The sequence below is a fragment of the Myotis davidii genome, unplaced genomic scaffold (genome assembly GCF_000327345.1).
Source record: "Myotis davidii unplaced genomic scaffold, ASM32734v1 scaffold38, whole genome shotgun sequence".
Taxonomy (NCBI): Eukaryota; Metazoa; Chordata; class Mammalia; order Chiroptera; family Vespertilionidae; genus Myotis; species Myotis davidii.
In genome coordinates, this window is record NW_006291383.1 from 5,575,117 (window position 1) to 5,602,496 (window position 27,380).

General features: G+C 50.7%; 1 protein-coding gene across 4 annotated transcripts in view; it reads right to left on the minus strand.

Moving 5' to 3' along the window:
- The window catches only part of EPB41L1 (erythrocyte membrane protein band 4.1-like 1), a 49,091-nt gene that overhangs the window by 12,922 nt on the left and 8,789 nt on the right, over positions 1 to 27,380 (minus strand). For 3 of the 4 annotated variants that reach the window (XM_015564456.1, XM_015564454.1, XM_015564455.1), the window contains exons 5-16: positions 25,903 to 26,121; positions 22,788 to 22,875; positions 21,868 to 22,020; positions 19,953 to 20,050; positions 19,517 to 19,692; positions 16,759 to 16,907; positions 15,835 to 15,870; positions 13,119 to 13,301; positions 10,396 to 10,500; positions 4,002 to 5,963; positions 3,403 to 3,510; positions 1,938 to 2,348 (exon numbers count right to left, since the gene is read on the minus strand). In XM_015564456.1, coding sequence (XP_015419942.1) covers positions 1,938 to 2,348; positions 3,403 to 3,510; positions 4,002 to 5,963; positions 10,396 to 10,500; positions 13,119 to 13,301; positions 15,835 to 15,870; positions 16,759 to 16,907; positions 19,517 to 19,692; positions 19,953 to 20,050; positions 21,868 to 22,020; positions 22,788 to 22,875; positions 25,903 to 26,121 — 3,688 coding nt within the window. The remainder of the gene's footprint in view (positions 1 to 1,937; positions 2,349 to 3,402; positions 3,511 to 4,001; positions 5,964 to 10,395; positions 10,501 to 13,118; positions 13,302 to 15,834; positions 15,871 to 16,758; positions 16,908 to 19,516; positions 19,693 to 19,952; positions 20,051 to 21,867; positions 22,021 to 22,787; positions 22,876 to 25,902; positions 26,122 to 27,380) is intronic. The other variant, XM_015564457.1, reaches the window with a different exon arrangement.

Consider the following 27,380-nt stretch of genomic DNA (forward strand, 5'->3'; position numbering starts at 1 on the left):
TACATCCATGCCACTAAATCCTGAGCAACTTCAATGGTTATGCTACCACCTCATTTGAATTGTTCTTTAGAGCAGAAGCCACACACCTGGAGGCCCCTGGGGGACCAGGGAGGGGATGTAAACAAGTGAAGTGGGCTTGTTGAGGCCTGGGGGGGACTTTGAAGCACATGGGGTGCCACTCAGGTTTGGCCAACTGTGGCCATGGCTTCTGAGTGACTGGGTCATCTGATTTTTTTAAAAAAATTTATGTAATTTTGTTTTTGTTTTTGTTTTTTTTAAAAATATATTTTATTGATTTTTCACAGAGAGGAAGGGAGAGAGACAGAGAGTTAGAAACATCGATGAGAGAGAAACATCGATCAGCCGCCTCCTGCACATCTCCCACTGGAGATGTGCCCGCAACCCAGGCACATGCCCTTGACCGGAATCGAACCTGGGACCTTTCAGTCCGCAGGCCGACGCTCTATCCACTGAGCCAAACCGGTTTCGGCTATGTAATTTTTTAATGATATAAGAAAAATCCCTGTATTTTATATTTAATGCCCTGATTTTTAAATGGCTCAATAGTTGAGCATTGACCTATGAACCAGGAGGTCACGATTTGATTCCTGATCAGGGCACCTTCCCAGATTGCAGGCTCGATCCACAGTAGGGGGCGTGCAGGGGGCAGCCAATTAGTGATTCCCTCTCATCATTGATGTTTCTATCTCCCTCTCCCTCTCCCTTTCTCTTTGAAATCAATACAAATATATATTTAAAAATATATGTAAAAAAGAAAACACATCTGCTAGCCAGGTCTGGCCCGAGCCATTGGCTTACAACCTATGCTCTAGAAGTCATTAAGTTAAATGATCAGTTTCTTCTGCGTCCTCCATTGGGCTAGTTCATGGCTATCCACACAGCAGGTACCCACATATGTGAACTGAATGAATGAATGAAAGCTAGCTGGCCATCTGCTTGGGAGACGGGTGAGGGGTGAGGGGTGAGGAAACAAAAGAGGGGTGAGGGGTGAGGAGATGGCTGTAGCCCGGAGAGCTAGCCCTTCAGTCAATCAGCTACTAGTGCCTCTCTGTGCAGGCTTCCAGGAGCTGCCACCTGGAAGGAGAGCAGACCGGTCAGCCACTGACGTACTTGGGCTACCACCGGGAGCAGAGCATTACTGGGCCAGGAGGCTGTGGAGGGGACAGCACTTCTTCCCACGGTGGTCAGGAAAGCATCTGCTAGGGAAGTGACATCTGAACTCTGTCCTGGAACATGACACACTTGCAGGGCCGAGAAAGGAAGGAATAACCTTCCACCCAGAGGCAACAGCACAAGTGAAGGCCTGAGTAATGAGGTCACGTCTCAGTATCTGTAGGATGGGGAAGGGGAGAGTGGTGGGAGGTAGGCTGGGGCTAGAAGAGACGAGGGAGCAATGGAATAACATGAACAGAGATCCTCTGAAGGAAGGACACAAAGAGAAGCCCAGACAGTGCATCCCTGTGTCCCCCTCAGGGACGACATTTCCGCTTCTCCAGGAGTTTCAACAGCTACCCCAGGAAGCCCAGGCCCCAGGGCAAGGAGCCCGGGCCGGGGTCAGACCAGGACGGGGTCCCTGAGAGGCGTCACAGCACATGCTCTCTGCAGTGCCATGCAGCACAGGCAGGGGGAGGAGGAGTCAAGTAAGACCCGACTGCTGGTCACTGGTTGACCTCAGGCAAGTTATGGGTTCACAGGGTTAAAATGCCAAGGTGTGCATGTTAGGGGTAAACCGAGACGGCAAACATGCGAGCACAGAGCCATGCTGTTCTGCGGAGGGACAGTCATGCAACACGAGACACAGCTTCAGCCTGAGGGATCTGGGCTGCAGGCTGGCGACTCGGTCTTCTCACAGACGGCCAGGGCCCTCTGAACATGCAGTGCCTGCTGGGCCCGGTCTCCACGATGCTCCACTGTACCTCAAACTGGGGCATATCCGGGGTGGAGCAGGCCCCTCGATCCGGGCTGTCCTCGATGCCCCCGGACTCGTCGTCCTGGCTGGGGCCCCTCTTGCTGAGATCCCGGGAGAACACCAGGCCCTCTGTGTCTGAGTCGCTTTTGTCTCGGTCGAGCTCGGGCAGGCTGCGGGAGAAGTCTTCGAAGGCGCTGCCGTGGTAGTCACCCATGACGGTGAAGTCGACCTCTGCCTCCAGGCTGGACGTGGAGCTGACGGTGATGCTGGAGCACTTACGCTCGATGGCCAGGTGGTTGTCCTTCAGGAACACCGCGTCCCTCTCCTGGTCCTGGTCCTCATCGCCCGTGTCACTCTCTGGGGCCCTGGGACGTGGTAGTTTGACTTTCTCCTCCGAGCCCTCCCTCAGCCCTGCTCTCTATGGCCAGATAAAATAAAAGGAACGGGAGTGTGGGACGAGAGGGAGAGAGAGAAAGAGAGAAATCAAGATGGTAAATGACAGAAGAAATCTCGGGGCCATGTCGAAGTCCCAAATGGAAGAGCAGGCCAGGAAACAAAAAACACCCCGGGAAAGGTTCCTTGACATCATAACAAGCTTAAAATAACCGAAAAGTTCCCAAGAGTGGGGATGCTGTTTTCCGGGGGTCTCCTGATAATGGCAAAGCAAGTACAAAGCAAACATCCTGCCAGTTGGTTCCTGGACAGGAGGCTCCATCCAACGTTTGGATCTGGGAGCTGATCAGAAGCGGCACTGTGCACAAGGCAGGGATGGGGGCCCAGGTCCCGGCCCATCTGTGCGGGCTGGACTCGAGAGACAGAAACCAAGGAGGGAGACCCAGGCATCAGGAAACCCAGGCAGGCGAAGCAGAGGCTGGAGCCAAGAGCTTTCAGGAACGAAGAGGAAGCCAGCACGGTTTGTCAATTTCACTGAGTCCCCATGGGAGGGGTCAGCATCGTCTCGAGGGAGGACCAATATGGGGTAATTCCTGGGAGCTGGGTGCTGCATCAGTTCAACCCTGAGCTCCATGAGTGGGCCGACGGGCAGGCCATGGAGTGGAGGTTCTGATCCCATCAGTGTAATTGACAACAGCAGGCCAAGGAAGTGCCGGAGGGGGACCAGCAGCTCTTGTCTGACATACATACCTCTCAACTGGCCTGTCAGGGATTAAACACCACTCATACATTTGGGGCTGGTTCATGACACTCCTTAAAACCAACCTAACACCCACCAAGTATGTTTAAAGTACATGGCTTCAGGTTCTAGAGATTCAGTGCATTTGGAGATTCGCTTGCTTAACTAGCATCCATTTAGCCAGTTTCTGGAAGGTTGAGAGGTGTGAGGACACGTTCAGACAAGCCAGAGTTGAGCTGCCACGAGAAGCACTGCCAGCACAGGTGGGAGTCTAAGGCAGCGATGCACCTGGCCAGGCGAGGGCGACCGGGGCATCGGGGCACCAGGGGGCTGCAGAGACCTGAGGGCCTGAGGGGCTGACGAATCCCAGGCGCCCCCCTTTCCCAGGGGGTTTTGCTGCTAAACTGGCGAGGCGCTTCTCTTCCCTGACTGCATCTCTGGATTTGTTCTGGATCAGAGAAGATAGTTAGTCTTAAGGAGGCAGAAAGGCTCTGGGCACTGGGACCGAGAGGGAACCACAAGTGAAGGATGAAAACTTCTGGACTGTAGCTTCCCCAAGGCAGGAGAACCAGGGAAGGGAAAGGATGAAGGAAGGACACTGGATAAGCCAAGCCAACAGGTAGGCACCCAGCAGGTGGGGGCAGCAAGGCAAAGCGAGTGTGTAGTTTGCTGGCGGTGGTGCCACCTTCTCCACCGTGTCAATGTGGCCCTTTGGGCAACAGATCACACCAAAAGCTGCGGGTTTGTGCCTAAGCTCACGTGGGCCAAGCAGGTGAACCCTGCATTCTGCTTGGGCTACACTCGGGGTAAAGAACTCACAGGGATGGAAAAGCAGCCTTGGTTTGCACTAATGACGAGGGACACTAAACATGCTTCTAAAAAGCTACACAGCATGCGGTCGCTGCCCAGCTGGGGGCAGCGGTGGGAGTGGGGGCTCACGTGGCCAGCTCCCCCAGTAGCTTCCTCCAGCGTAGTTTCGCAGCCCGAATCAGGAGACGTGAGCTCGAGTTCCTGGTGGGATGTAGTAGAAACGCCCTCCCTGAAGTGGCTGGTAGTGGGTGACATCATTGAGGAATGCGTGGCATTGGGGCCGGCGATGTCCTCTGGGGGCGGGAGTTGGACGAAGCCCAGGTCTGAAAGCTTATTCTGCTGCTGCTCTGTCTGCCCTGGGGAGGCCTCTGAAGACAACTCACTTGGAAGGGCCCATGTTTCGCCCTGACTCGCTCGCCAACTTTCAGCTCCATGGGTCTCAAAGATCCAAATTTTGTTGGCCACCGAGGTCTTGCTGATGTCTTCCAGGGAGCCCTCTTGGCCCCCAGCTTGGAAAGGAGTCATCTTTGGCTTCCCTGAAGGGAACCCCAACCTTAGAGCTGCAACTCCCTCAACTTCTTCAAGGACAACTCTGCGCTTTCTGCTGGCAACGGGAGGTGCCTTGCGCTCACCTCTGTCCAGAGTCACAACAGGCTCTACTTGGTCCTTGGGTTCTGGGCTCTCTCTGAGAAATACAGGGGGCTGCTCTCCAAAGGGATCCCCAAGCTGCAAAGGCTCCCATGACCCATGAGAGGCTGGGCTCGCAGAAGCGTCCTCAGGAGGAGCCTGAAAGGGACCGCGGGAGGCTGGGAGGGGGTTGATCACCTCCATCTGAAGAAACTCCGTGTGAACCTTGCTGTGCTCCCTCATGGGTTGTCCTGTTTGGGTGTGAACTGGTCCCTTGTCTTTGGGCAAGAAGTTATCTCTGTCCGGTTTGGCTAGTGTCCATGGAAGGGCGCAGGCCGGAAAGTCTGGGCACACACCCGCTCCTCTGTGAGGCGAGTGGTTCCTCCATGTTGCTGGGGGACTTTTCTCAGCCTTTCCCATCAAATCTAGACTCCCAGAGGCCTCTTCCTCTGCAGTAATGGCAGGGGCTGGGTGGGTAAACTCTCCTTCCACCCCCCACCCTGCTTCTTCCCAAGCCTTAGCAAATCTCTGCCCTGGAAAAGATCCATTACCGAGCTGCTGGTCAAAGGCCTCCAGGTCATTGGGTCCTCTGTGGTCCCTGGGAGGCCCCACCCCTTTCTCCAAGGAAGCTGTGTGAGCTTCACCATCTTCATCCTTGCTCCTTCTGGAAGCTGTCGGAGAGCCCCACTGGGCAGAGGCCCTCAGCTCAGAGCTCTCTGCAAGCTCTCCCGGGAGCTCCCGCCTGGTCTCATCTCCAGGAGGGGCTTTCGGGCGCTCTCCTCTCTCCTCCAACAGTGGAGGGAGGATTTGGTCTTCAAAATCTTTCTCTCCATAGTTGAAATAGAAGCTCCTCTCCGCACAGGAAGTATCGGTTTCATCACTCGAGTCGGCTCTGTCTTCCTCGTGGGCTGGGTCCAGCAGAAATGACTGAAGTCCTCCCTTGTCAGAGGTTGGAAAGGAGACATCCACCTCTGCCGGCCCGGCCCCCAGGACAGCGGGCCTTTCACAAGTCTGGATCTCCTCCAGCTCCCTTCTTAGCTCCACGTGGCTCTCCCACTGACCCGAGACCCGGCGCTTCCTGATAGTGGCCTCCCCGGTGCCCATCCTGAGCTGGGAGCCCTCAGGAAGCTTTTCTGCCAGAGTGCAGCCTGCAGCCAGGGGATCTCCTCCTGGGCCATTCCCGACCAGGGGGCCCTCCTCCCACAGTGACTCGAAGTCTTCAGGGCTTGCAATCATTCTTCCTTTTTGCTGGGTGTTTGCTCCTCTGGCTCCCACCATTTCCTCTGTGGCCACTTCAACTTTGAACTTGTCCACCAGGATATCCACCTTGGAGAGTCTGCCATCGGCAAGGATATCTGCAAGGCCTGCCTCACTTTCTTCCTGCTGCGTGGCGGCCACTTTTAGGAGACTGAGTTCTTCTGGCCTAGTGTACTTCCTTTCTATAAATACCCAATGCTCTGAACCCTGTGTTTCAATTGGAGCAAGAAGAGTTAACATGAAATAGCAGGCACCTGAAGAACAGGTCACCTTTTCCCTTTACAAGAAGGGACCATCCTACCACCCAAAGGTCAACATGTCTGTCCCCAGAACTGGCTGGGGAGAGGAAGGCATGACAACACTAGTCAGCCTCATCAAAGCTCCTCTTCCCACCAAAGCACCCAATAAATTATTTACCAACTCCCCTCCACCGCCACCCCAGCTTGGTAAAATGGGATGGGGTCTCCTCCTGTTAACCATGGGGAAAATGGAGATCCATGGATGGGCCAGGACGCTCCCTCTTCCGTGTTCATAATATAACTGCCACTGTCAGAGGGGAAAGTAGCTGATGTTACATGAAATCACTGAATGTTGGAGCCAAAAGAACTTCTAAGACACCTTCAGTCCAATCTACTCATTGTGCAAATGTGTAAACTCAGGCCTAGAGAAGGTCGGTGACTTAGCCAAGGTCACAGTTCATTGACAGTAGAGTCAGGAAAAAAGTGTCTGAGTTTTGATGACTGAGACCCTGGCTAACTTATCTCACAACGTATGGCATGTGGGTCCCACTGTGATCTAATGTCAAGTTGATGGGAAGTATTGAGATAAGTTCCATAAGCTGACCTTCCTGCAAGAGCTTCTGAGAAGGAAAGAGATTAGAATTAAAAACACTAACTGGCCAGCTTTCCTGCTTAGTGCCAGTCACCGCAATGGCTTGAACAGCTTGAACTTTGTGGGGTCCATTCACAAAGAAGCAGGTACCAAGGCCTGTCCTTGGAGAAGTCTAATGAAATCCACAGAAAGAGTAGATAAGGACCGACTGGAACACATCACCGAAGGAAACAATCTAAAGACCCAGGCATATCTTGGGTGGAAAGCACCAACAAGAGGGCAGCACTGTCAAACCACTGACAGAACGGCCCCCACCTCCCTTTGAACAGCGCTTAGGAGGGAACCATGGACTTCTAGAATCGTTCAAAAAGCAAGAAGGCCATTGGGGTTTTAATCTTTCAATGGAAGTCTACTATGTAGCACAAACATGGGGCTGCCCTGTTGAAGTTGGGGGTCTAGTGCCCTGAGGTACTTTCCTCCTGTGAAATCATGGCTCTGAGTCAGCCCCTCATGGTAAAGATGTGGAAACTGAGGCGTAGGGAAGGTGAGCACCATGCCCAAGGTCAGAGAGTGAGCTGGTGCAAAAGCAGGCCTAGAACCTTCTCTGAGTCCAAGTTCTGTGAGATGCATCCACGGTAAGATGTGGCCCAAACTGCTCCCGACAACAAGCTGGGCAAGTTTATCTGACCTTGGGCTCCGACTCAGGTTATGACTTGGTGAGGCAAGATCCCATCAGACCTAAAGGATTCTGCAGGATCAAGGGGACACTCTTACCTCCATTCCCCACTCCATTTCAGCAAAATCTCCATGACTATCAGGGAAGCAAACCACAGGAAGAGATTCTCGCCAACAGAAAAGAGAGATAAAAGGAAGGGGGAAGGCCCAGATAAAGTGGGGGGTAGGTTCTGAGATTTTACTTCAGGTTGTTAAGCTTTCAGGACCACAGCATTCGGACTCTCCCAGAGAGAAGTGCTCTGAGAGCCTACAGACGCCAGGCCTCTCTTCTCTTCGACTTGGGAAGCAAGTGCCTTTAGTTGCTCCCGTCTCAGCGTGTACTGGCATCATCAGCCAGTCAAGGATAGCCAAAGACAGTCCACGAAGTCCCATCTGGAATATTCTTGCCCCAAGTCTAACTAGAAACTAGTTTCTAGGCTGAGTGGGATGGGAGCTGGCACAGAACCGAAAGATTGTAAAGGGGGAAGAAAAGGGGAAATGTACTTATATTTAATTACTTTGTGCCAGGCAATACCAGTCTTTTGACTAAGTCAGCGATTTTCAACCTTTTTCATCTCATGGCACACATAAACTAATTACTAGATTCTGAAGCACACACAAAAATATTTTTTGCCGATCTGACAAAAAAATAGGTGTAATTTTGATTCATTCACACCAGGTGGCTATTGTTGTGTTGGCTGTTGTCATTTTAAAAAATATATTCTTATTGATTTCAGAGAGGAAGGGAGAGAGAGAGAGAGATAGAAACATCAATGATGTGAGAGAATACTGATTGGCTGCCTCCTGCTCACCCCACACAAGGGATCAAGCCCAAAATGCGGGCATGTGCCCTGACTGGGAATCAAACCAAGACCTCCTGGTTCATAGGTCGATGCTCAACCACTGAGCCACACCAGCCGGGCTGTTGTCATTTTTTTATTTGACAATCTAAGGGAAAAGTGGCCAGTGGCCCTGACTAAATAGTCAGGTATTGCATATTTTAAAGACTCTTGAAATCATTGGTCTAAATTATTAAATTTGATCCATATGGTAACGTGTGAAGCAGGTGCTGTCACCCTATTTCAGAAGGGGAAACCGAGGCTCCCAGAGGAAGCTGACTGGCACAGATGACAGGGTGAGCACTGAGGGAAGAAGGGGCTCTGCTGCTAACAAGTGAAAGGGGATGTGTAGGAACCTAAAGAGGAAAGGAAGACTGAACGGAAAGAGCAAGGCTTCACTGGCACCAAAGACACTGGCAGGGCCTCAGCTGGCCCTGGGGACTGGCCTGGAGGGCGTTTTGACCAGATTTTAGGATGGGGACGATGTCAGGAGAGCCCTCAGCCCTTCTTCCCACTGAGCCAAGGTGCTCAGTGCCTGCTCAGAGCGCCCCCTGCTGTCAGATAGAGGCACTGAGGTAAGACAGTCTTGGAACAGAAGCTGAAAGGGGGAGTGGAGCGATTCTGTTCCCACGGACAAGGAGCAAGTCTCCAGACCAGCAGTTCCGCGGACTCAGGGCTGGAGCTCTGGCTCACAGTTTGGGCACAGAGGAGGGGGTCCAGGATGAGGAGCTCTCTAGAAGCCATGCCCTGGGAGAAACTATTGAAGAAAGCAGGTTAGCGGGTGCTCAACTCTGAAGGGCCACCCTGGAGGATGCAGAGCAGGCATAAAGGCGCTTAGGGACAGAGCAAGGCCCACGGGCCAGTGATTCAGAAGGACAGACAACTCAACATGAAAACTTCACCATGGATGACTGAAGACAAAACGAGCTGCCGCTAGGAACAGGCAGATCCCCCTCTGTGGAAGGGACTGGACCGACAATTTTAGGAACCCCGAGAAAGGACGCATGTCGCCCCCCTCAAGGGTGGGCACTGTCCTTAGCCCTGAGAGCATCTCTGTGCTCCAGGGCATCACTGCTTCCCTAACCTTGAGATGCTGTTGACTCCTGTCCAACTTCTCTCAAGAGAGTGCTGATAGTTTTGTTTTTATTTTTACAACTGCGGAAAAATAACTGTGATTTATGTTTTACCACTTATGTAGCTGACTCATGTTTCTGTTACAGTTCCAGCATGTTTTCAGCAGCTACAAAACCTTTCCCCAGGGAATTAAGAAAGGTATATGCCCTAAGACACACTGTGCCAACAAGAGAGGATCATATATCAAGGAGATGGTCAGTTAGTACCTTCCAATCCTGACCGTCCATCAGGTGCTGGGCCTGGATTCAACCTGGCATCCACGCAGGGGCACAGCAAGTTCCAAGAGCCCTCAACCTGCTGCTCTCCTGGGCCCAGAAGCAATGCCCTCCTCATTTAGAACACCTGCCTTACCAACATCTCTGTAACCCCAAGGTTACTCCTTGGACCCAGATGCCCACTTTGTCTGTCTGGAGATCCTGACTGATCCAAGGGGAGTTTAGGAAAGAAAGAGGTGGGGGGTTGAATGGGATGCCATCCCCTAAACCAACCACAGCTAGACCTCCCTCGGGCTTCTAAACAGTAACAAGACCTTAGGGCAGAAGACATTTAGGTGCCATGACCCCGATCCCAAGCTTAAAGGGCAGAGCCTGCCTCTAGAGCAGTGGTTCTCAACCTTCCTAATGCCGCGACCCTTTAATACAGTTCCTCATGTTGTGGTGACCCCTAACTTCATTGTTACAAATTGAACATAATTAAAGCATAGTGATTAATCACAAAAACAATATGTAATTATATATGTGTTTTCCGATGGCCTTAGGCGACCCCTGTGAAAGGGTCCTTCGACCCCCAAAGGGGTCGCGACCCACAGGTTGAGAACCGCTGCTCTAGAGTCACCTGCCTCTGCAGGGCCTGAGGGAGCTCAATTCTGCCTCCCTTTGAAGCCAGAAGTGACTTCCCTGAATGGTTTCAGTCCTGATTCCTGGGCAACAATGTGTTTCTCTCACGCCTGCCCTTTATGGATTCCTGGAAAGGGGATGCCCAGTTGTCACAGCCAGGAGACAATGTGGGCTGCCCACTGCTCCGGGTGCATGGCAGAGTCTGCTCCACCCCATTCACCCCAGAGAAAGGGTTTTCTTAAGACCATTAGGGTTCTGGTTGGGCGGGGAGGTGATGACAGTAACCTCAGGAGATGCTGCGAGGCTTTTCTGAGTGAACACTTCCAAGCCTGTGGCCGTCCCAGGCTCAGGTGCCAAGTCCTGCTGAGAGGTGTCCTGGGTCCTCTGGGACTGCAGGGGAGGCCCAGGGCCAGAGGAACGGGAAAGAGGGAGGAAGGGAAGGAGAGACAGAGAGGGAGAGAGGAAGCAGGAGAGACATACACACAGAGTCCATAAATAGCCCCGCTTTGTAAATACCACATCTTTAGGTTTCATAGATTAGGTCAGGAAGGAGCCGCACCGCTGTGGGGCGGGACAGAAAGGAACTGCCCCTCCAAGCCATTCAGGGGGGGAGGCCCACGTTCAGCTGCCAGCCAGCACCGTGGCTTTGGGCCTTCCCTCATCGCCTGCTCATTCTCATTCAAGAGGTTCTGGAGCCATATCACTTGCGCACGGTTCCAAGTCTTCTCTGGGTGTCTTTGCTTTAGACGATGGTTCAAGCCTGTAGTCTGGGCCTCAGCCCCTTTTAGAACGTTATCTTTGAGATGAAAACCTAGGCTTGGCAAATCGGAACTCTTCTTTATAGTTTGGGGTCCCTATTTTGGTTTAAGCTCCTATCGTTTTGCCCTGGCCCCAGATGAGGCCCAATAATACATGAGGAAACTACTAGGAACTATGGATGAAACACCCTGCAGATCTCCCCTGCAAAGTCCATGTTTGATCAGGAATTCTAATTGTCAGCAATGCCCGTTGACTGTCCACACTGTCCAGTTTATAAAGTATGTTTATATCCATGATTTTGCTCAACCTTCCCAATAACCCAACCCTATAGCAATCTTAGTTCCCTCTAGATGGACTGACTAGCCGGTGAGGCTCAGAGAGGTGAGGTTATTTGCCCAAGGAGTCAGACTGGTCCTTAGCTAAGGCTCCTCCCCATCTCCCGAATCTTTAAAGGCCTCTAAATGCTCCAAGGTGAGCTCCTGGACCAGACTTCTTTCCTGCAGTGGGAAGACAGGAGAGGAACAGACTCCGCCTTTCAATGATCCAATTCTAGCAGTTCCAGCTGTCACCAGCAGATGGGGCACCCCCAAGCCAGGCTGCTCTGAGGCCACCCCAATGCTCCAGGAGCCCAGCTCTCCAGGGCTCATCCTGCCTCTCTCTGCTGGAGTCTGACCGTGTCGGAAGCCTCTGCATCCCACCCTACCCACTTCAGGACTGAAGAGAGTCCACTCTGGTCAAGGGTCTCAGGGCAGGAGCAGGGCAGGTAACTGGATCACTAGACCAGCCCCCAGGCCCATTTCAGCATCTTTAGGGTCTTGATTATGTCAAAGGTGACCACAGAAGCCTTCAGTGGATGCAGAGATCTGCCCTCCTTCCACGGCACCGGCCTTAAAAGCCCCCAAATCATCCCTAACTTTGCGAATCACCAGCCAGGGAGCCATCTCAGCGGCCTCACTGGATGAGGCCCTCTGTCAGCCGGGATGGCAAGGCCATGGGGAGTGCTGAGTCAATAGAATGCTCTGCTTATTAGATCATGGCTGCATCAACCAATTGTCAAAGCATTAGAGGGCATCACACACACAACTGACTCTATGTCTGGTCTTCACATAATTTGGTCTTGCTTCTAGGCAGTTGTGATTTAATAGCAAATACAGTGCCTGGGACACAAGAAAATCAGATTCTGGCTTCTCTTCTATCAACTCTGACACTAAAAAAGTCCTTCCCCTTCTGGGCCTCAGGGCCCCCTCTGTGACATGATGACCTTGAACCAAGGGGGTTCTGAGGACCCTTCCAACTTTAAAAGGGATCCTGACTCCACGTTAACCTCCTGTGCGAGAGTCCCAGGTCTCTCCAAATGAAACAATAAGTAACTCATATTGAGCCTCTGGGTCTCTGCTTGGCCCCTCCATGCTTTATCTCATTTGATCCTTACAACATTCCTAAGAAGTAGATGCTTTATTACCTCTACTGAATGGAGGCTCAGAGAGGTTACGTCACAAGCACAGGGTCATCCAGCTAGCAGGCAGCAGAGCCAGAGTTCAAACCCAGGCAGTGTAAGTCTAGATCCCAGTTGGGATTGAGCCCAGTAAGCAGCAGCACTAGGGTATAAAAACCCAAGTATAGACGGAGGTAAACACTGCCAAGATTTAGCAGCGCTAATAATAACGTTGGGATTATCAACACAAGAATTCTCGAGATCCGTCTTTCTCTTTTTCAATTGCTTTCCACTCTGAAAGGCACAGGACCAGCTGGTTTTCCCTCCAGTGGGCTCCGAGGATCCTTCCTGGAGGGAATACTTCCGGATCTGTGTTTTCACAATAGGCTCAAAGGGGTCTGGTTACTAGACAGAACTCCCCTGATTCTTAGAGTTCAGTGTGCATGAGAATCGCCTGGGGCACTTGTTTCCGATGCTGATTCCAGGGCTCTGCCTCCAATATTCTCATTCAGGAGGTCTGATGTGGAGTCCAGAGTATGCATTTCTAACAAGTCCCCCTTCTTCCCCATTATACTCTGGCTGACGGAAGGGGAACACACCAAGCCACTTTGAGTTTCCCAGGGTAGTCCCTGGGGTCCCAGATTCCAAGATTTAGTGACTCTGTCCTCCTCAGCTTAACTCACCACCCCAACCCCATCCTCACTGCACACAGGGACAGGGAGGAGCATACAGCTGTGGGGGTGACAGTGAGTCAGGACACTTCCCCACCCTCTTTACCTAAGGCCCCCGTTGAGGGGTTCAGGGTGAGACTTACCTCGCTGGCTTTCTCAGGGGTGCCTTTGGGGGAGGGGGAGGCGGGCGAGGAGGGCAGCCTGCGTTCCCGCTCCCAGTCTCGATCCCGGTGGATCAGTTTGCTGTTGGGTTCCTTCAGGGTCCTCTTGAGCTCGTTGATGCTGGCCTGGTGCTTCAGCAAAACATCCTCTGGCTTGTCTAAGAACTAGGGTGATGGAGAGGACAGCCAGGCATTAGAGGAGCAGCTCCGAGATGGGATACTGGGGGTGGTGAAAACGGCAACAGCGACCATCGCTGCCCTATATCAGCAAGGTGATTCCCATCCATGACCTGTGTCACTCAGCACCTCATGAACCAAGCAGGGCAGGGATGTTGTTAGCCCCAACAGGTGCACAAAGCACTTGAGATTAAAAAGAGGAGACTTCTGCCCTGGCTGGTATGGCTCAGTTGGTTGGAGCTTCATCCCATACACTGAAAGGTGACGGGTTTGATTCCCGATCATGGCACATATCCACATTGCGGGTTCAGTCCTCAGTCAGGGCACTTACAGGACGCAACTGATCAATGTTTCTCTCACATTGATGTTTCTCTCTCTTTCTCCCACCCTCTCTCTCTCTCTCTAAAAGACATCTCTCTCTCTCTCTAGAAGAGAGATGTCTTTTAAAGACATCTAGAAGAGAGAGAAAGAGGAGAGACTTCTCGTCAAGCACAACCTTTTCCACTTCCCTGCCTGGCTCCTGGTCTTAGAGCCCGAACCCATGCAAATCCCACTGGTCTGGGTGAGTTCCCTTTGGTGCTGTGAGCCCAGTCTAAGTCACAACCGAGGTACAGTGAGAACTTGCCAACCCTGTTCACTTGGCGGCTCTGACCCCCTCCTTGGCCTCCCAGATCCTGGTCCCCACCTCTGACCAAGACTTGGACCACTGTGCTTAGCAGGATCCCTGCTCTAGGCCCCTCCTGGCCCAACATATGCAGTAAATCAGGCCCTGTGGGGCCCTTCTAAAGCCAGGGACATCCACTAAAATGGGCTCTGTGCCCACACCAAGGACCAGGGACCCAGGGACCAGGAAAAGATTGTGTTCAGCATTCTCTGCTGACAGCCTCTACCTTTCCCAACCACCCGGAATCTTCCAGATACCTGTGAATACTGGTTCCTCAACAGCAGACAGGGTGAGATACAGCCAGAGAGGGGTGGTCAGGAGGACCAGGAGAATTAGAGCCCAGGAAGAAGATAGGTAAGTCCAAGGCTGGACACAAGAACTGAGCCAGGGATAGCCGGAGTGAGTCCCACATGGTACTGCCAAGTCTGAGCTCTGGCCAGTGCCTCATGACAGGGTAATCTGCCCCTAGGTCACAGGAGGTGCAACCTTTGCACATGAGACGGCAGTGACCTGCCCAAGCTGCCTGTCTGTGTACTTCTGGGGGCAGGGCCCTAGGCTGGTGGTCCAAGGACCCTTATCTGCAAGGCTATTTGAGGGTTCATGTCAACTCGATTCAGGGCAAGAAATGGACAATCTCAGCTTATTATAAAGTCAGATCAGGAGATTCTCGAACTACCTGGAAGGTAAGCTTGTCCTTGAACAAGCTAGACTCTTCCCCTGGGATTCTCTCTGGCATCCGAGGATCCTCTATGATGGACTCCTAGGTGACCTCAGAAAGGAACTCGATGCGACTGAGGCTTCTGCTTTGCCTCCAAACATCTGTCTGTACCTCTTTTCCTGAGCTGAGCTGCCTCAGGACCATGTCTGTCTGAGAAATCAAACCTGATAGAGTTTGATGGATTGGGGCTGCAATAGACCCAAGATGTGTCTTGTTGACCTTCTGTCCTGTACCTGCCCCTCTGGCTCAGTGGGCATGTCGTGTTCCTGACAGCTAGAGGGAGTGGTGGAACCCCAAGATCCTTGAAAGGCCTTAGGGAAACCTAGTCTAAAGGCCTTACTGTGCAGGTGGGGAGCTGGGGCCTAAGGGGATGTCCCCAAGACCTCAAAAAGTCAGTGGCAGAACTGGGGCTAAAATCCAGACCACGGGACTACAAGGCCAGGCCCTTCTCACATCTCAGCCTCTGGTCCTTCCCCTTGGGCCCAAGAATAAATCCACTTCTCTTGCAGTGAAAGTTCAAATGAAGAGATGGAGACTGTGAAAGGGAAGAAGTGGTTAACACAGATAATAGGGTGAGGGTGAGGAGAGAGAGGAGGAGAAAAGGAGAGGAGGCTTTCCTGACAGCTGGAGAAGCAGACCCCAGCCAGAGGGAGGGGCAATGGAATCTGAGAAGATGCAGATGTGCTCTGAGGTTCCTCCCTTCCACCCCTCCCACCCACATTTGGTTGCCAATAGATACACACACACACAAAAAAAAGCAGAAGAGATGAGCTCAATAAAAGCATGGAATGCCTGGAAGAGCTGAGGAACACAAGTGGGATAGTCAGCAGGGACGGGGGAGCGAGCATGGGTGGTCTGGGGAGGCAGAGTGTGAAGCTGGACAGAGAAGAGGGGAATGAAGGGCGGAAACACTGCTAGGGGATGGAGTCTGAGCAGGATGCTGAAGAGATGAACTTAACAAGGGGAGCTGAGGGGGCCTGGGTGGGGGATGGGACTAGGGGGAGCGTAGGGGGAGGAGGATGGCCAGGGAGCAGAGGTGAAGCTAATAACGCTGAGATGGCACCAGGATATCAGCCTGGGATGAACTGTGGAATGGTGACAAATGAACTGGGTAGGTAGGGACAGGTCCCATGCAGTACCTCCTGCTTGTGTCTCGGCGTGGTTTCCTGCTCCGGCTAGCAGACGGGGAGGAGGGAAAGCAACCAGCAGGGTCAGTAGAGCCAATAGATTAGAGACACCACGACCAGCCCAGTCCAGCAGGTAGCCCAGCGCGCTCTCACCCAAACAAGAGAGGCCAGGGAAGCTGGGTGGCCCACGGGGGGGTGGGGGTGGGGGCAGTGAGTAGTCGGAAGGGGTGGAGTGTGAAGCAGGGAGGTGGCCCAGGGAGGCGATGAAGGGGGCGGGAGGACTGAAGGCAAAGTGAGCAATTACACTCAGCAGATGGAAGTGAGGGTTCTGGGTAGTCCTGCTTCTTGCAGTCAGCATATGTGTTCAGGGACCTGTGCTCCCAAGTGGGACTGCATGTTGGAAACACACTATACCCATGTGTATACATGCTCATGTGCATGTTGTTTAAAAATCTGGATACGTAACCCTGTGGGAGAGGGGTGAATATCTTTGAGTGAATGCATGCAAGTCTGGGGCCAAGTGTTCCTGCAGGAGTGTGTGCACAGGTATATGAGAAATGGGGGTGGACAACAAGAGGGGGGCACACTGTGAGGGCCTGCAGAAACACCCCAGCATGCTCTGGGGGAAAAGAGGCCTGTGCAGATCCAAATTGTAGTCCAAGGGGCAAATTCAGAGTGGGCAAGAGGAGGTCAGAGTCCCCTAGGGTACAGAATGCCCTCTGGGAAAGCAAGGCAAAAGGAGGGGAGGGTGTATGGCGAGCAGCATGCCCCCCACACCTGGGATGTGCAGGTATTGAGCATGGCCCAAGGGCAAGCTCTGAGCTTGGTGTACCCCTAGCAAGGGTGCTCAGCCAGGGGCACCTGCAGGCCAAGGCCAAAGACAGGATCAGCCACCTGACCCCCAGATCAGTAGGTATAAGAAAGTCAGACTCCTACCTTCAGCTCCTTGATCTTGGTGGGGGTCCTGACCTCTCCCTCCTCGGCCTCTGACTGCCGCCCCCCAGACTCGCCGTCTTCCTCCCGCTTGTCACCATCAGGTCCTGCGTCGTGGTTCTCACTGACCGAGGCTGGGCGGGAGAACTCCGCTGAAGTGGGCAGAAACAGCCGGGCAGCCACGTGAGACATCTCCCAGGTGCACGGACAGGGCGTCGGCCTTGCCACTTGCCCAACTTTGCTTAGAGCGGAGCAGAAACTTCCACACCCCAGCACATTGGAAATAAGAAACCAGTGCCCAACTGGACTGAAACAGCCTTCCCCAGGTCACGTGGACTGCCTGCCAGTCCCTTCCTGATTTCTATAATACTAGAGCCCAGGTTCAAATCTCAAATCTCTCTCTCCTAAGTTGTGTGACCTTGGGTAAGTTATACAACCTCTCTGGGCCTCCGTTTTCTCATCTATAAACAGTACCTACTTCAGACAACTGGGGGAGGAACAAATAAGCTCATGTATAGAAGTATTTTGAAGAGTGGCTGCCACAGAGTGAGCCAATTCAGTCAGTGTTGGCCCACAAATGTTGATTTTCTTGTTGCGGCATTTGTGGCAGAATGCTCACTTGCCCATTATCTAACAAGACACAGATATCGTGGGATTAGCTTTTACTAGTGAAAGCTAAAGTCCTGAGGTTTGCAAATAATGTAGCTTCTTTATAACTCGAGGAAAATTCAAGGGAATCCTTGCAGTAACATCTTTCTCACTTTGCTGGCATTCCAAGTACTTTCCTGAACAGGAGAGAAAAGGGTAGAATTACACCCTTTACTCCAGACACTGGGCATAACTCAGACTATGCCCACGGATTATGTCTTGGGGGCAAGAAAATGGCTGGAAAACAGTGAATGACCGGAGCACAGATCATCCTTGGAATGGGCCTAGATTAAAAAGGAGAGAATGATCCTTTCTATTTATATATATTTACTCTGCAAAGTGCCCCTTCATGCACACTATTTCATTTGAGCCCACAGTGCTCTGTGTTGATGACTAGAATGGGAATTATTATCCTCATTTTACAGAGACTCTGAGATCTTTCAGTGAATCAGGAGAAGAACCCAGGCCTACTGGCTTCGAGTCCAGGCTTCCGGCCCCCTCTTGATGAGCATCGTCAAATCTGGGCCAATCTTTGCTGCCTTGCACAATCTGGGCTTCATTTTGCCCCTGGCATAGTAATGAAAGCTGCAGGGGAGGACAGAGAGACAGTATGGGCCCTCCTTTCTTTTTGCATAAAACTTAGCTCCCCGTCCTGTGCCCATTCAAGAATAAGGAGCTTCCTCAGTTCCAAATGGACCTTTGCAAAACTGCATGTCCTTCAAAAAGGGCCGGGGAGTTCTGGAACAGGTCTCACCTTCATGCTGCAGGAAACGTATCAGACTCCCCGATCACCTGGGAAACTCCCAGGTATCCTTCAAAACCCTGCCCCGTTGTCACATTCTTTGCAAAGCCCTTCCTGCTCCTCCTAGACAGAATTAATCCCTCTCTCCCAAGGCTACTCTGTATTCTGTACTTCTTCCATTGTTTGAATCACGTTGAATGTTTATAAACCCACTCTTCTAGGAGTTCCTCACAGGAACGGGCCATACTTATTCTAAGACTCAGAAAATATCTGTCGAGAGTCCTGCCCCAGTGTGTTCTGGGAGTAGCCACTATTTCCCCCACTCAAGTCCCCACCTCCTACCTTTAAACCATACTCTACAAATCTAAAAGCAATAATAATAATTTATTACTGATACAATAAACAATAACGTGTTATTGGGTATTACTTATTACGTTACGATTATATGCCAGGAATTGTTTCGGGTGTTGTAGAGGCATTATCTCATAACATAGCGAAGTAAATAATCTTTATTTTGTAGAAGAGGAAATAGGCACAGGGAGTTAAGTTGCTCAAGGCCTCCCATCCGTTCATTCAGATGTTTACGGGCCACATCCTGTGTCCACAGAGTAGCTGGTGAGAGTCAAGGCTGAGATTTGAACTCAGATCTGCCAAACTCTGAATCTCCCCAGTGTTTTTATCCCACGTGGCTTCTGAATCTCCCCTACAAACTCCAGTGTGCATACTGGGGGGAGTCAGGGCCCCGAGGGATGCCAATTTAGTATGTCTGGGCCAGGGCCTGGGAATCTGCATGCTTAGTGGACCCACAGGTGATTCTGATGCAGGTGGTCTACAACCACATTTTGAGAAGCTCTGGTCTGCTGGACAGAGGACAATGTAGGGCCAATTCTTGTTGATATTAAGGGCACCTGTCAGCCCAACAGAGCGTGCCATGTGTTAGTGTCAATCAGTTTAATGGAACCAAAAGAATGACTGGGAACAACCCCTCCGCCTCCAGTCAGGTAAGGCATCACCAACTCCACACTGCAGTCATAATACATTATTCTCCTGGTATGATGACAACCCATGAATCACTAAGCATCTTAGGCAGGGGGCCCAAAAACCTATGTGGCTAAACCTGGGACCCCAAAAGGCTCAACGAAGTCCCTGGAAGTCTAGGAGGGGCAATGTCACATCCTAGCGATAGTGAGGCCATAGGTTGGGGCTAAACCACTGAGAGCTGCCCAGCTGCAGTGGTGCTCTTGGGCCACCATGCCCAGTGCAAGTCAACCTGTGATGTGTCTACCACCCTCACTGCTCATTCTGCACCTGGCATGCCCATCTCCTTCCCTCTGAACACCACTCTTCTCCCACCTCCAATTTAGGGCATACCTCCATCAAGGCTGCGGGACATGGTGTACCGTTTGCTGGAGGAACGCTCGAAGAAGGGAGCGGGCCGGTCGATGAGGGCGCTGGCCTGGCGGGTCTGTGCCTGGGTCCTCCCACTATACCGGAACTTGGAGCCCATCACCAGGAAGCCCTTGGGTGGGGGTTCAGGGGACACGAGCCTGCAGTGGAGGGATGGAGGTGAGGAGGGGGAATCATACCTGCTTTTCCAGGTCCAAGGCGGGACCACAGCTGGCCTTTCATCCCACTGTCCCACCAGCTACACTCTGTGGTCCAGGAGGGGAAAGAGGAGGGAGGTCTTTCCTATTATCCTTACTACCTTCTCCTCCTGCTCTGCCCTCATAAAACACAGACATCACCCACACATATACTCACAGCCTCTGTCTCACCCCCAGTTACCCCATCCCCGGGTCTGGCTCACCGGAAGAATGTGTGATGCTCAATGCAGACCTTCCACAGTCTCTTGGCTGACCGGTGGTTTGGGAGTTTAAAGCCAATTGTGCTCTCGAACTGTTCATACTGCAAAACCAAGGAGGGTGGGTAAGAAGCAAGACCTGAGCCCCTCTCGCCATCAGTCCATCCTTTTGAACCTCTTTACAGCATGCATGACTCTGGCCTGTTCTTTTATTTATTCACTAGAGGCCCAGTGCACAAAATTTGTGCACTGGTGGGGGGGGGGGCGTTCCTCCGCTCAGCCTGCACCCTCACAGTCCAGGACCCCTTGGGGGATTTCCGCCTGCCGGCTTAAGCTCAGTCTCCCCAGGGATCAGGCCTAAGCCAGCAGTCAGACATCCCTCTCGCAGTCTGGGACTCTCACAGTCCAGGACCCCTCGCTCCTTACTACCCGCCTGCAGCAGAGGCGATCGCCACTGCGCTCGCCAGCCATGAGCCAGGCTTCTGGCTGAGCGATGCTCCCCCTGTGGGAGCACACTGACCACCAGGGGGCAGCATTGAGTGTCTGCCCCCTGATGGTCAGTGCACATCATATCAACCGGTTGTTTGGCCATTCGGTCGATTTGCATATTAGGGTTTTATTATATAGGATTCGTTTACTCAATAATGTGGACTGAGCCCTTACTCTGTAATCGGCCTAGAGCAGTGATGGCGAACCTATGACACGCGTGTCAGAGGTAACATGCGAACTCATTTTTTGATAGATTTTTTTCTTTGTTAAATAGCATTTAAATATATAAAATAAATATCAAAAATATAAGTCTTTGTTTTACTATGGTTGCAAATATCAAAAAATTTATATATGTGACACAGCACCAGAGTTAAGTTAGGGTTTTTCAAAATGCTGACATGCCGAGCTCAACAGGTTCACCATCACTGGTCTAGAGCAAGAGAGACACCATAGTGATCAAGACAGAAGATTCAGGGAGGAGGGGACTTTGATCATAAATAAGTAAACAAGAGCATTTCAGATACGGATAAAGTCATGAAGGGACTGGACAGAAGTGTGTGATGTGACAGAATACCTGTGTAGGCGCAGGGGTGGGTACTATTTTAGAAAGGTGATCTGAAGGATGGGGAAGGAACCAGCTATCTGAGAGGGTGGGGAAGAGGATTTCAGGTAGAGGAAGAAAAAGCAAAGGGCTCATGGTGGGAAGGGCTTGCTTATTCAAGGATTTCAGAGAGGGCCAAAGGGGCTGGAGTGCAGCAGGCATGGGGCAATGTGGGGGAGGCAGGTGGCCACAGACGAGTGTGGGCTTTAGCCCAAAAGCTAAAAAGAAAGCTCTTGAAACATTTAATCTAGGACTGGGAATAGGGGTGAGTTTCACATGCTATGATGGAAGGGACTTCCAAGCTCTCTTTAGCAGCTATGAAGAAAATGGCCTGGAGTGACAGTGGGGGCAGGGGAACGAGAAGGATGTGGTGGAGATGAAGATGAGAGATGACTGCTGCTGGTAGCTGGTGCAGTGGGGAGACAAGAAGCAGATGGGTTCGTATTTATTCTAGAGTCAGCTGTGGAGGCTGGATGAATACATGTTTGCTTGTGTGTAGTTGTGTGTCTACATGTATGTGTACGTACTTGAGTATTACATGTAAGCAAATACAGGGACAAGGGCATGTATTCTATGTATACCGAATATATGTGATTACCTTTACATGTGTGCTTGTGCATGTGCTCGTGTGTGTGTGTGTGTGTGTGTGTGCAGGACATACCTAAGGTGTGAAATGTCTGAGAAGAGCCCCAGCAGAAGATGATCTCTCCATACCCAGCACCCCAGCACCGCCATCCATGTCTCCTGAGTAGGAAAAATCCAGGCCCAGCTACCATATTCTCTCCATTCCAGTCAATTGGGGGAGGAGGGGGGATTCCCAAGCAGGCTCACCTCCCCGGGCCGGATCTTGATGTAGAAGTTACTCCTCTTGTAGGAGATCTTGAGAATCTTGGGCCAAGCGAAGCGGTTGATCCTCAGTCGGTCCCGGTAGATGAGCAGGCCATTGGCACAGACTCCTAACATAATGTCAATGCCCTCAGAGTCCTGCGTGAGAAGGGACCATGGAACAGCAGGCCTGGTGCCCACGCCTGGGGCAGCCTGCCCCCGACCCCAAGTTCCTCCTGTGCTCTACTTATAAATGAGCCCAAGGAGCAGGTGGACTTGGAGGCTCTGTGCTGGAGTCCCCTGACCATCCCTCACACAGTCATTTAACCATTCACTCCTTCATTTTGTCATTTATCCCCCCACTCACTTGCTCTATTATTTTCTTGGTTAATCACTTATTCATCCAGCAAACACTTAATGGTACATATTCGGTGCCAGGCCATGGGCTACACACTAGGGCAGTGGTCGGCAAACTCATTAGTCAACAGAGCCAAATATCAACAGTACAACGACTGAAATTTCTTTCGAGAGCCAAATTTTTTAAACTTAAACTATATAGGTAGGTACATTGTTATTAACTTAATTAGGGTACTCCTAAGGCTTAGGAAGAGCCACACTCCAGGGGCCAAAGAGCCGCATGTGGCTCACGAGCCGCAGTTTGCCGACCATGGCACTAGGGATACAGAAATAAATTAAGGCCCTGTATTTCCCTCACTATGCTCCCAATCTAGTGGTGGCAAAAACAGGTTCAAAAATAAATATAACACAAGGAAACAATGGTAAGGGTCACGGGAGAATAAAGGGTTATGGAACTTTGAGGCTTCAGGTTGGCAGGCATGCAGGGTCTGGCACACCAAGCCCTCCAGGAGAACATCATAGTTCAATGGGGGCCCCCAGATGCTAGGGGTCCTGGGACCCAGCGGTACCTTGGCATGGTGCAGGTCTACTCCGTACATGGAAAGCTTCTTGGCGTTCTCCAGGAAGTGGATTTCTGCTTCTCCTGGGGTCATGCCCCTAATGGAAAGAGAGGGATCACAGGTGGCCATGGGAAAGGCCACGCCTGAGCCCTGCTGCCTGAAGGCGGCCACAGCCAGAACCTGTGATTCTAGGAAGGCAAACGTTCTGGAGTGGTATATGGCTAGACCTCCTCGCTGCTCTCAATGCAGGATGGTGCACCCCAGACCCCTCTTCAGTCTACCCAACCCCCATCTCCTGCCAAACTCAAGTCCAATCTTGTTTCCTTCAGGAAGCATTCAAGGGCTGGGCCGGGAGTCAGGATTTTTGTCTCATTCTGCCACTGAGTTTAAGTGTGAGCCATAAGTCCTGCTTCTCCATGACCATGAAGCTGTTGTGGAAGGCTGTCCATTATAATCACCCAGGGACTCCGGAATCACTGCCCACATAAGATATTTATCTTATATACAGGATTTGGAGTCAAAAAGGCCTGATTATGAGTCCTGATTATAGCATTTAGTGAGTAGGAGACATGTATTATGCCTTCCTGACATCTCATAGTATCTTTCACAATTCTATATAGTAAATATTCATTAAATATAAATATATATATATCTTAGAAAATTATATCAGAAACCACTTAACCTCCCCTGAGGAACAGGTGCCCTTTTTCCTTTCTGAAAAGAAGTTATACAAGGGCCTTTTTTGCTTTGACCGCCAGGAAACCATACATTTTACACTCAGTCACAGCTAACATTTATTGAGGACTGCGTGAGTTTACTGTTCCAAGCCCTTTGCATGTCTGAAGTTGTTGAATCTTCAAAACAATTCTATAAATAGGTATTATCATTTTTCCCATTTTACAGCTGAGGAAGCTGTGGCACAGAGAGGTTGAATAACTTGCCTAAGGACACACAGCTACTGAGTAGCAAAGTCAGGATTTGAATCCAGACAATGTGGGTCCAGAGTCTGTGTTCCTAACTATTACATTTACATCTGTCTCATATCCTGCAGGCCTGTTTCCTCTGCTCTGTACAGCTCAGTGAGGTGCTGTGTGGAATACCTGGACAGCAGCTGTCAATGTGCTCTCAGTTGAAAGAGCTGTAAAGGGATGGCCATCAGCATTTTTCCAGCCCATATTGATCTAAACTTCTTTCTCTGAATCACAGACAGACCTTGAAGATATTGCAGGTTCACTTCCAGGCCACCAGAATGAAACCAATATCACAGAAAAGCAAGCCACACAAATTTGTCAGGTTCCCAGTATGTTTATACTATACTGTAGTCTATTAAGTGTGCAGTACTATTGTGTATAAAAAAATAGACATAGCTTAATTTTAAAATACTGTATTGCTAAAAAAAAAAAAATGCTGTTATCTGAGCCTCTAGCAACTCGTAATCCTTTGGCTGGTGGAGGGTCTTACCTTCAATTTATAAAACACTCAGTATCTGTGAAGTGCAATCAAACAAGGCATGCCTGTATTCTGACTCTTGCAGATCCCTAACACATCCTAATACCCACAACAGGAATGACAAAGAGATGGTAGGCAGGCCATCACTCCCTATTCCCGAGCCAGGCAGACACTGCTAACCCATCATATGGTTTCAGTATCCTACTCAACACAATACAGCAACAGCCATTGCTAACCAATCAGAGTCGTGTGCAAGTCTCAGAAAGACACGTCTGCCACCCTGATGCAGCATTCCATCACACCCCAGCAGGCTTTCTTCCCCACATACATGATCCCTCCACGTCTGGCCCTGGACCTCCTCTCCTGATTCAGCCCCAGGACACAGCCCTCCTCCTTCCCTCCATCCTTATTAGCAATGAGAAAACATCACCATACCTGCTCCCACGGGCACAGCACTGTACAGTTTATAACGCACTTTCACATTCTTTACCACACTGGGTTCCCAGAACAATCCTGGCCTAGAGCCCAAAGCTCTTCCAACTTGACAGGACCCTAGAGACCATTCATTTTCAGGGGTTCCTCCCAGGGGATGGTACCACCCTCATAGTGGGCATTTGGAAATGGAACGGAACATTTGGGTTGTATAATGACTGAGGGGTTGATAAGAGCACTTAATAGCTGGGGCCCAGGAATGTCAAACATCTTCCAGAATGAATTCTCCTGCTCCAAAGACCAATAGTTGAGAAACAGTGGTAATCTAGGTCTGTGCAAATACAGGTAAAGAATGAGGTTGAGCCCGGCCAGCGTGGCTCAGTGGTTGAGCATCGACCTGTGGACTCAAGGGTCCCGGGTTCAGTTTCTGGTCAGGGCACATGCAGGCTCGATCCCCAGTAGGGGGCGTGCAGGAGGCAACTGATCCATGACTCTCTCTTATGGATGTTTCTCTCTCTCTCTCTCTCTCTCTCTCTCTCTCTCTCCTCTCTCTCTCTCCCTACCTCTCTCTCTAAACAAATCAATAATTAAAAAAAAAGAATGAGGTTGATAGATTAAATAGCCAGCCCACAACCACACATCTAGCTAATCATCTAACTTCTGCAACAAAGTGCTTTCCTCTGCACAACTATTCAAGCCCTCAAATCACAGAGAGCATATGGTGGATCTTTATTATGTGCCACTTAGTCCTCCCAGCCACCCTCCAAGCAGGTTTCATTAGCGCCCACACTGAACGGATGAGGAAATTAAAGCAGAGGTAAGTAAAATGACAGGGCTGAGATCCCCTTGTGTGACAGTGGCAGAGCCAGCCGGTGAACACAGGCAGTCCGGCTTTAGAGTGCAAGCTTTTGAACTTCATGCCACAATCAAGACATCAGGACACTGACTCAGGGACACATAATAGTTACTATTATCTCCAGTGGACAGATAAGGAAACTGATTTTCAGAAACCAAGGACAGGGCATCATCACACTTATACAGGAGCTTAGAATCTGTGGTCCCAAGAGGTCATTTAAGATTATGCAGCTAGTTACTATCATTCTCATTTGATGAGATGATTTGCCCTCAGATTTGCACCTCAAATTAGCAGCAGAGTCAGGTAGAGTACTTACAGCCCTGCATCTGGGGTGCAGCAGGGACAGTTCTATGAGCCAGGGAAGGCCCTGGGCGTAGGCCCTCTCACCTGTATGTCTTGTGCAGCTCCATGATCCTCTCCTCCAGCTCTCGGGTCTGGTTGGGGGCGAAGCGGAGCTCGCTGACGTAGTTGCCCACATGCTCCTCGGCATCATAGTCGCCCAGCTCCGCCTGCACGGCGTAGGAGCCCAGCAGGGCGTGCGTGACGAAGGAGCAGGGCAGCCGGCCTGTGATGATGTCTGCCCGCAGCTGCAGGCACAGGTAATATCTGGAGATAGGGGAGAGTGGGCATGGGCACGGTGCCTCTCCCACCCGAGATGCCCACTGATCCATCAGAACCAACCTCAGCTCAGTAGAAAAGGAATGATCCTTGACACTAGCATTTCACGTGTTGATATTTTGGGTGTGTCTGATGAGAGGGTTTTGTGCCATTTCATATTTTAAGCATTTCTGTTCACGTCTAAATTTGAAGGATTTTTCCTACTGTGAGAGCATTTTCAATTTCTAATTCATTTTCAAGCTCAGTGGGACTACGTTGATCACTTTCTGAAAATGTAATGTATTTTTTGTTTATACAATTAATATATTTTTATTGTGGAAAAATGTAAACTTTAGAGGTGTAAACTTCCTCTTGATGTCCATTTTCAGGACCCCCCCCTCCACCAGAGGTCACCCCTGTTATCTGCTGTGTTCTTGACTTTTTTTCCTCCATGGACATACAGAAGGGCATGTGGTTTTATTCATGAGTGTTGTTAACATGTACATAGTACCAAATGCTACCTCTGATTCTACAACTTGCCTTACAGCCCTTCCCAGGTCAGCATGTGAGACCTGACCTCATTCATTTTAACTTCTGCATAGCGCGCCCACAGCCTGGACAGACCCATTTGCCAATGTTTTCTCAACACTTTTTATTTTGCCTCTAGCGCTAAGTGAATGGTCTAAAAATAAATTGGTTTAAAAGAAACATTTCCAACCACGAGGCCATGATTTTTTATAATTTTTATGCGCACTTGGATGCTTTTACAATTTTTAGAGCCATTTTTTATTGCTTTTTCAGTTATTGCTTATTAAAAAGAATGCTTCAGTCCGGTCTCCACCAGCAATGCCTACTTGCCCACGTTGCTATGTTTCACCATTTTTTCAACTGCCTGTTTTCTTTTAGGTGGCTTTTACTTAAAATAATTTTTACTGCTCATGATGTTGTTTTGCAGTCTGAACTGGAGCTCTGGCAGGAAGCACGTACAGCCTCAGTGTGTGCCCAGGGCCAAGGCAGAGGCTCAGAACCAGCAGCAGCTCACACTTCACAGGCAGCAAGTGTGGACAGATGGGCGTTCGGGTCAAGTCTAAGATTTCAGAAATCACTGCCAAGCACTCTGATCAATATTTCATTTCAATCCATTTGTCATTTTGACCAGTTTATTTTGGGCCTGAATTTTTTTTTTTTTACTAAATCACCCCATTCCCTGGGATCATCCAAGCTGGACAAAGCTAGTTTCCCCCCTGGGGGTCACTGGAAGCCTGATG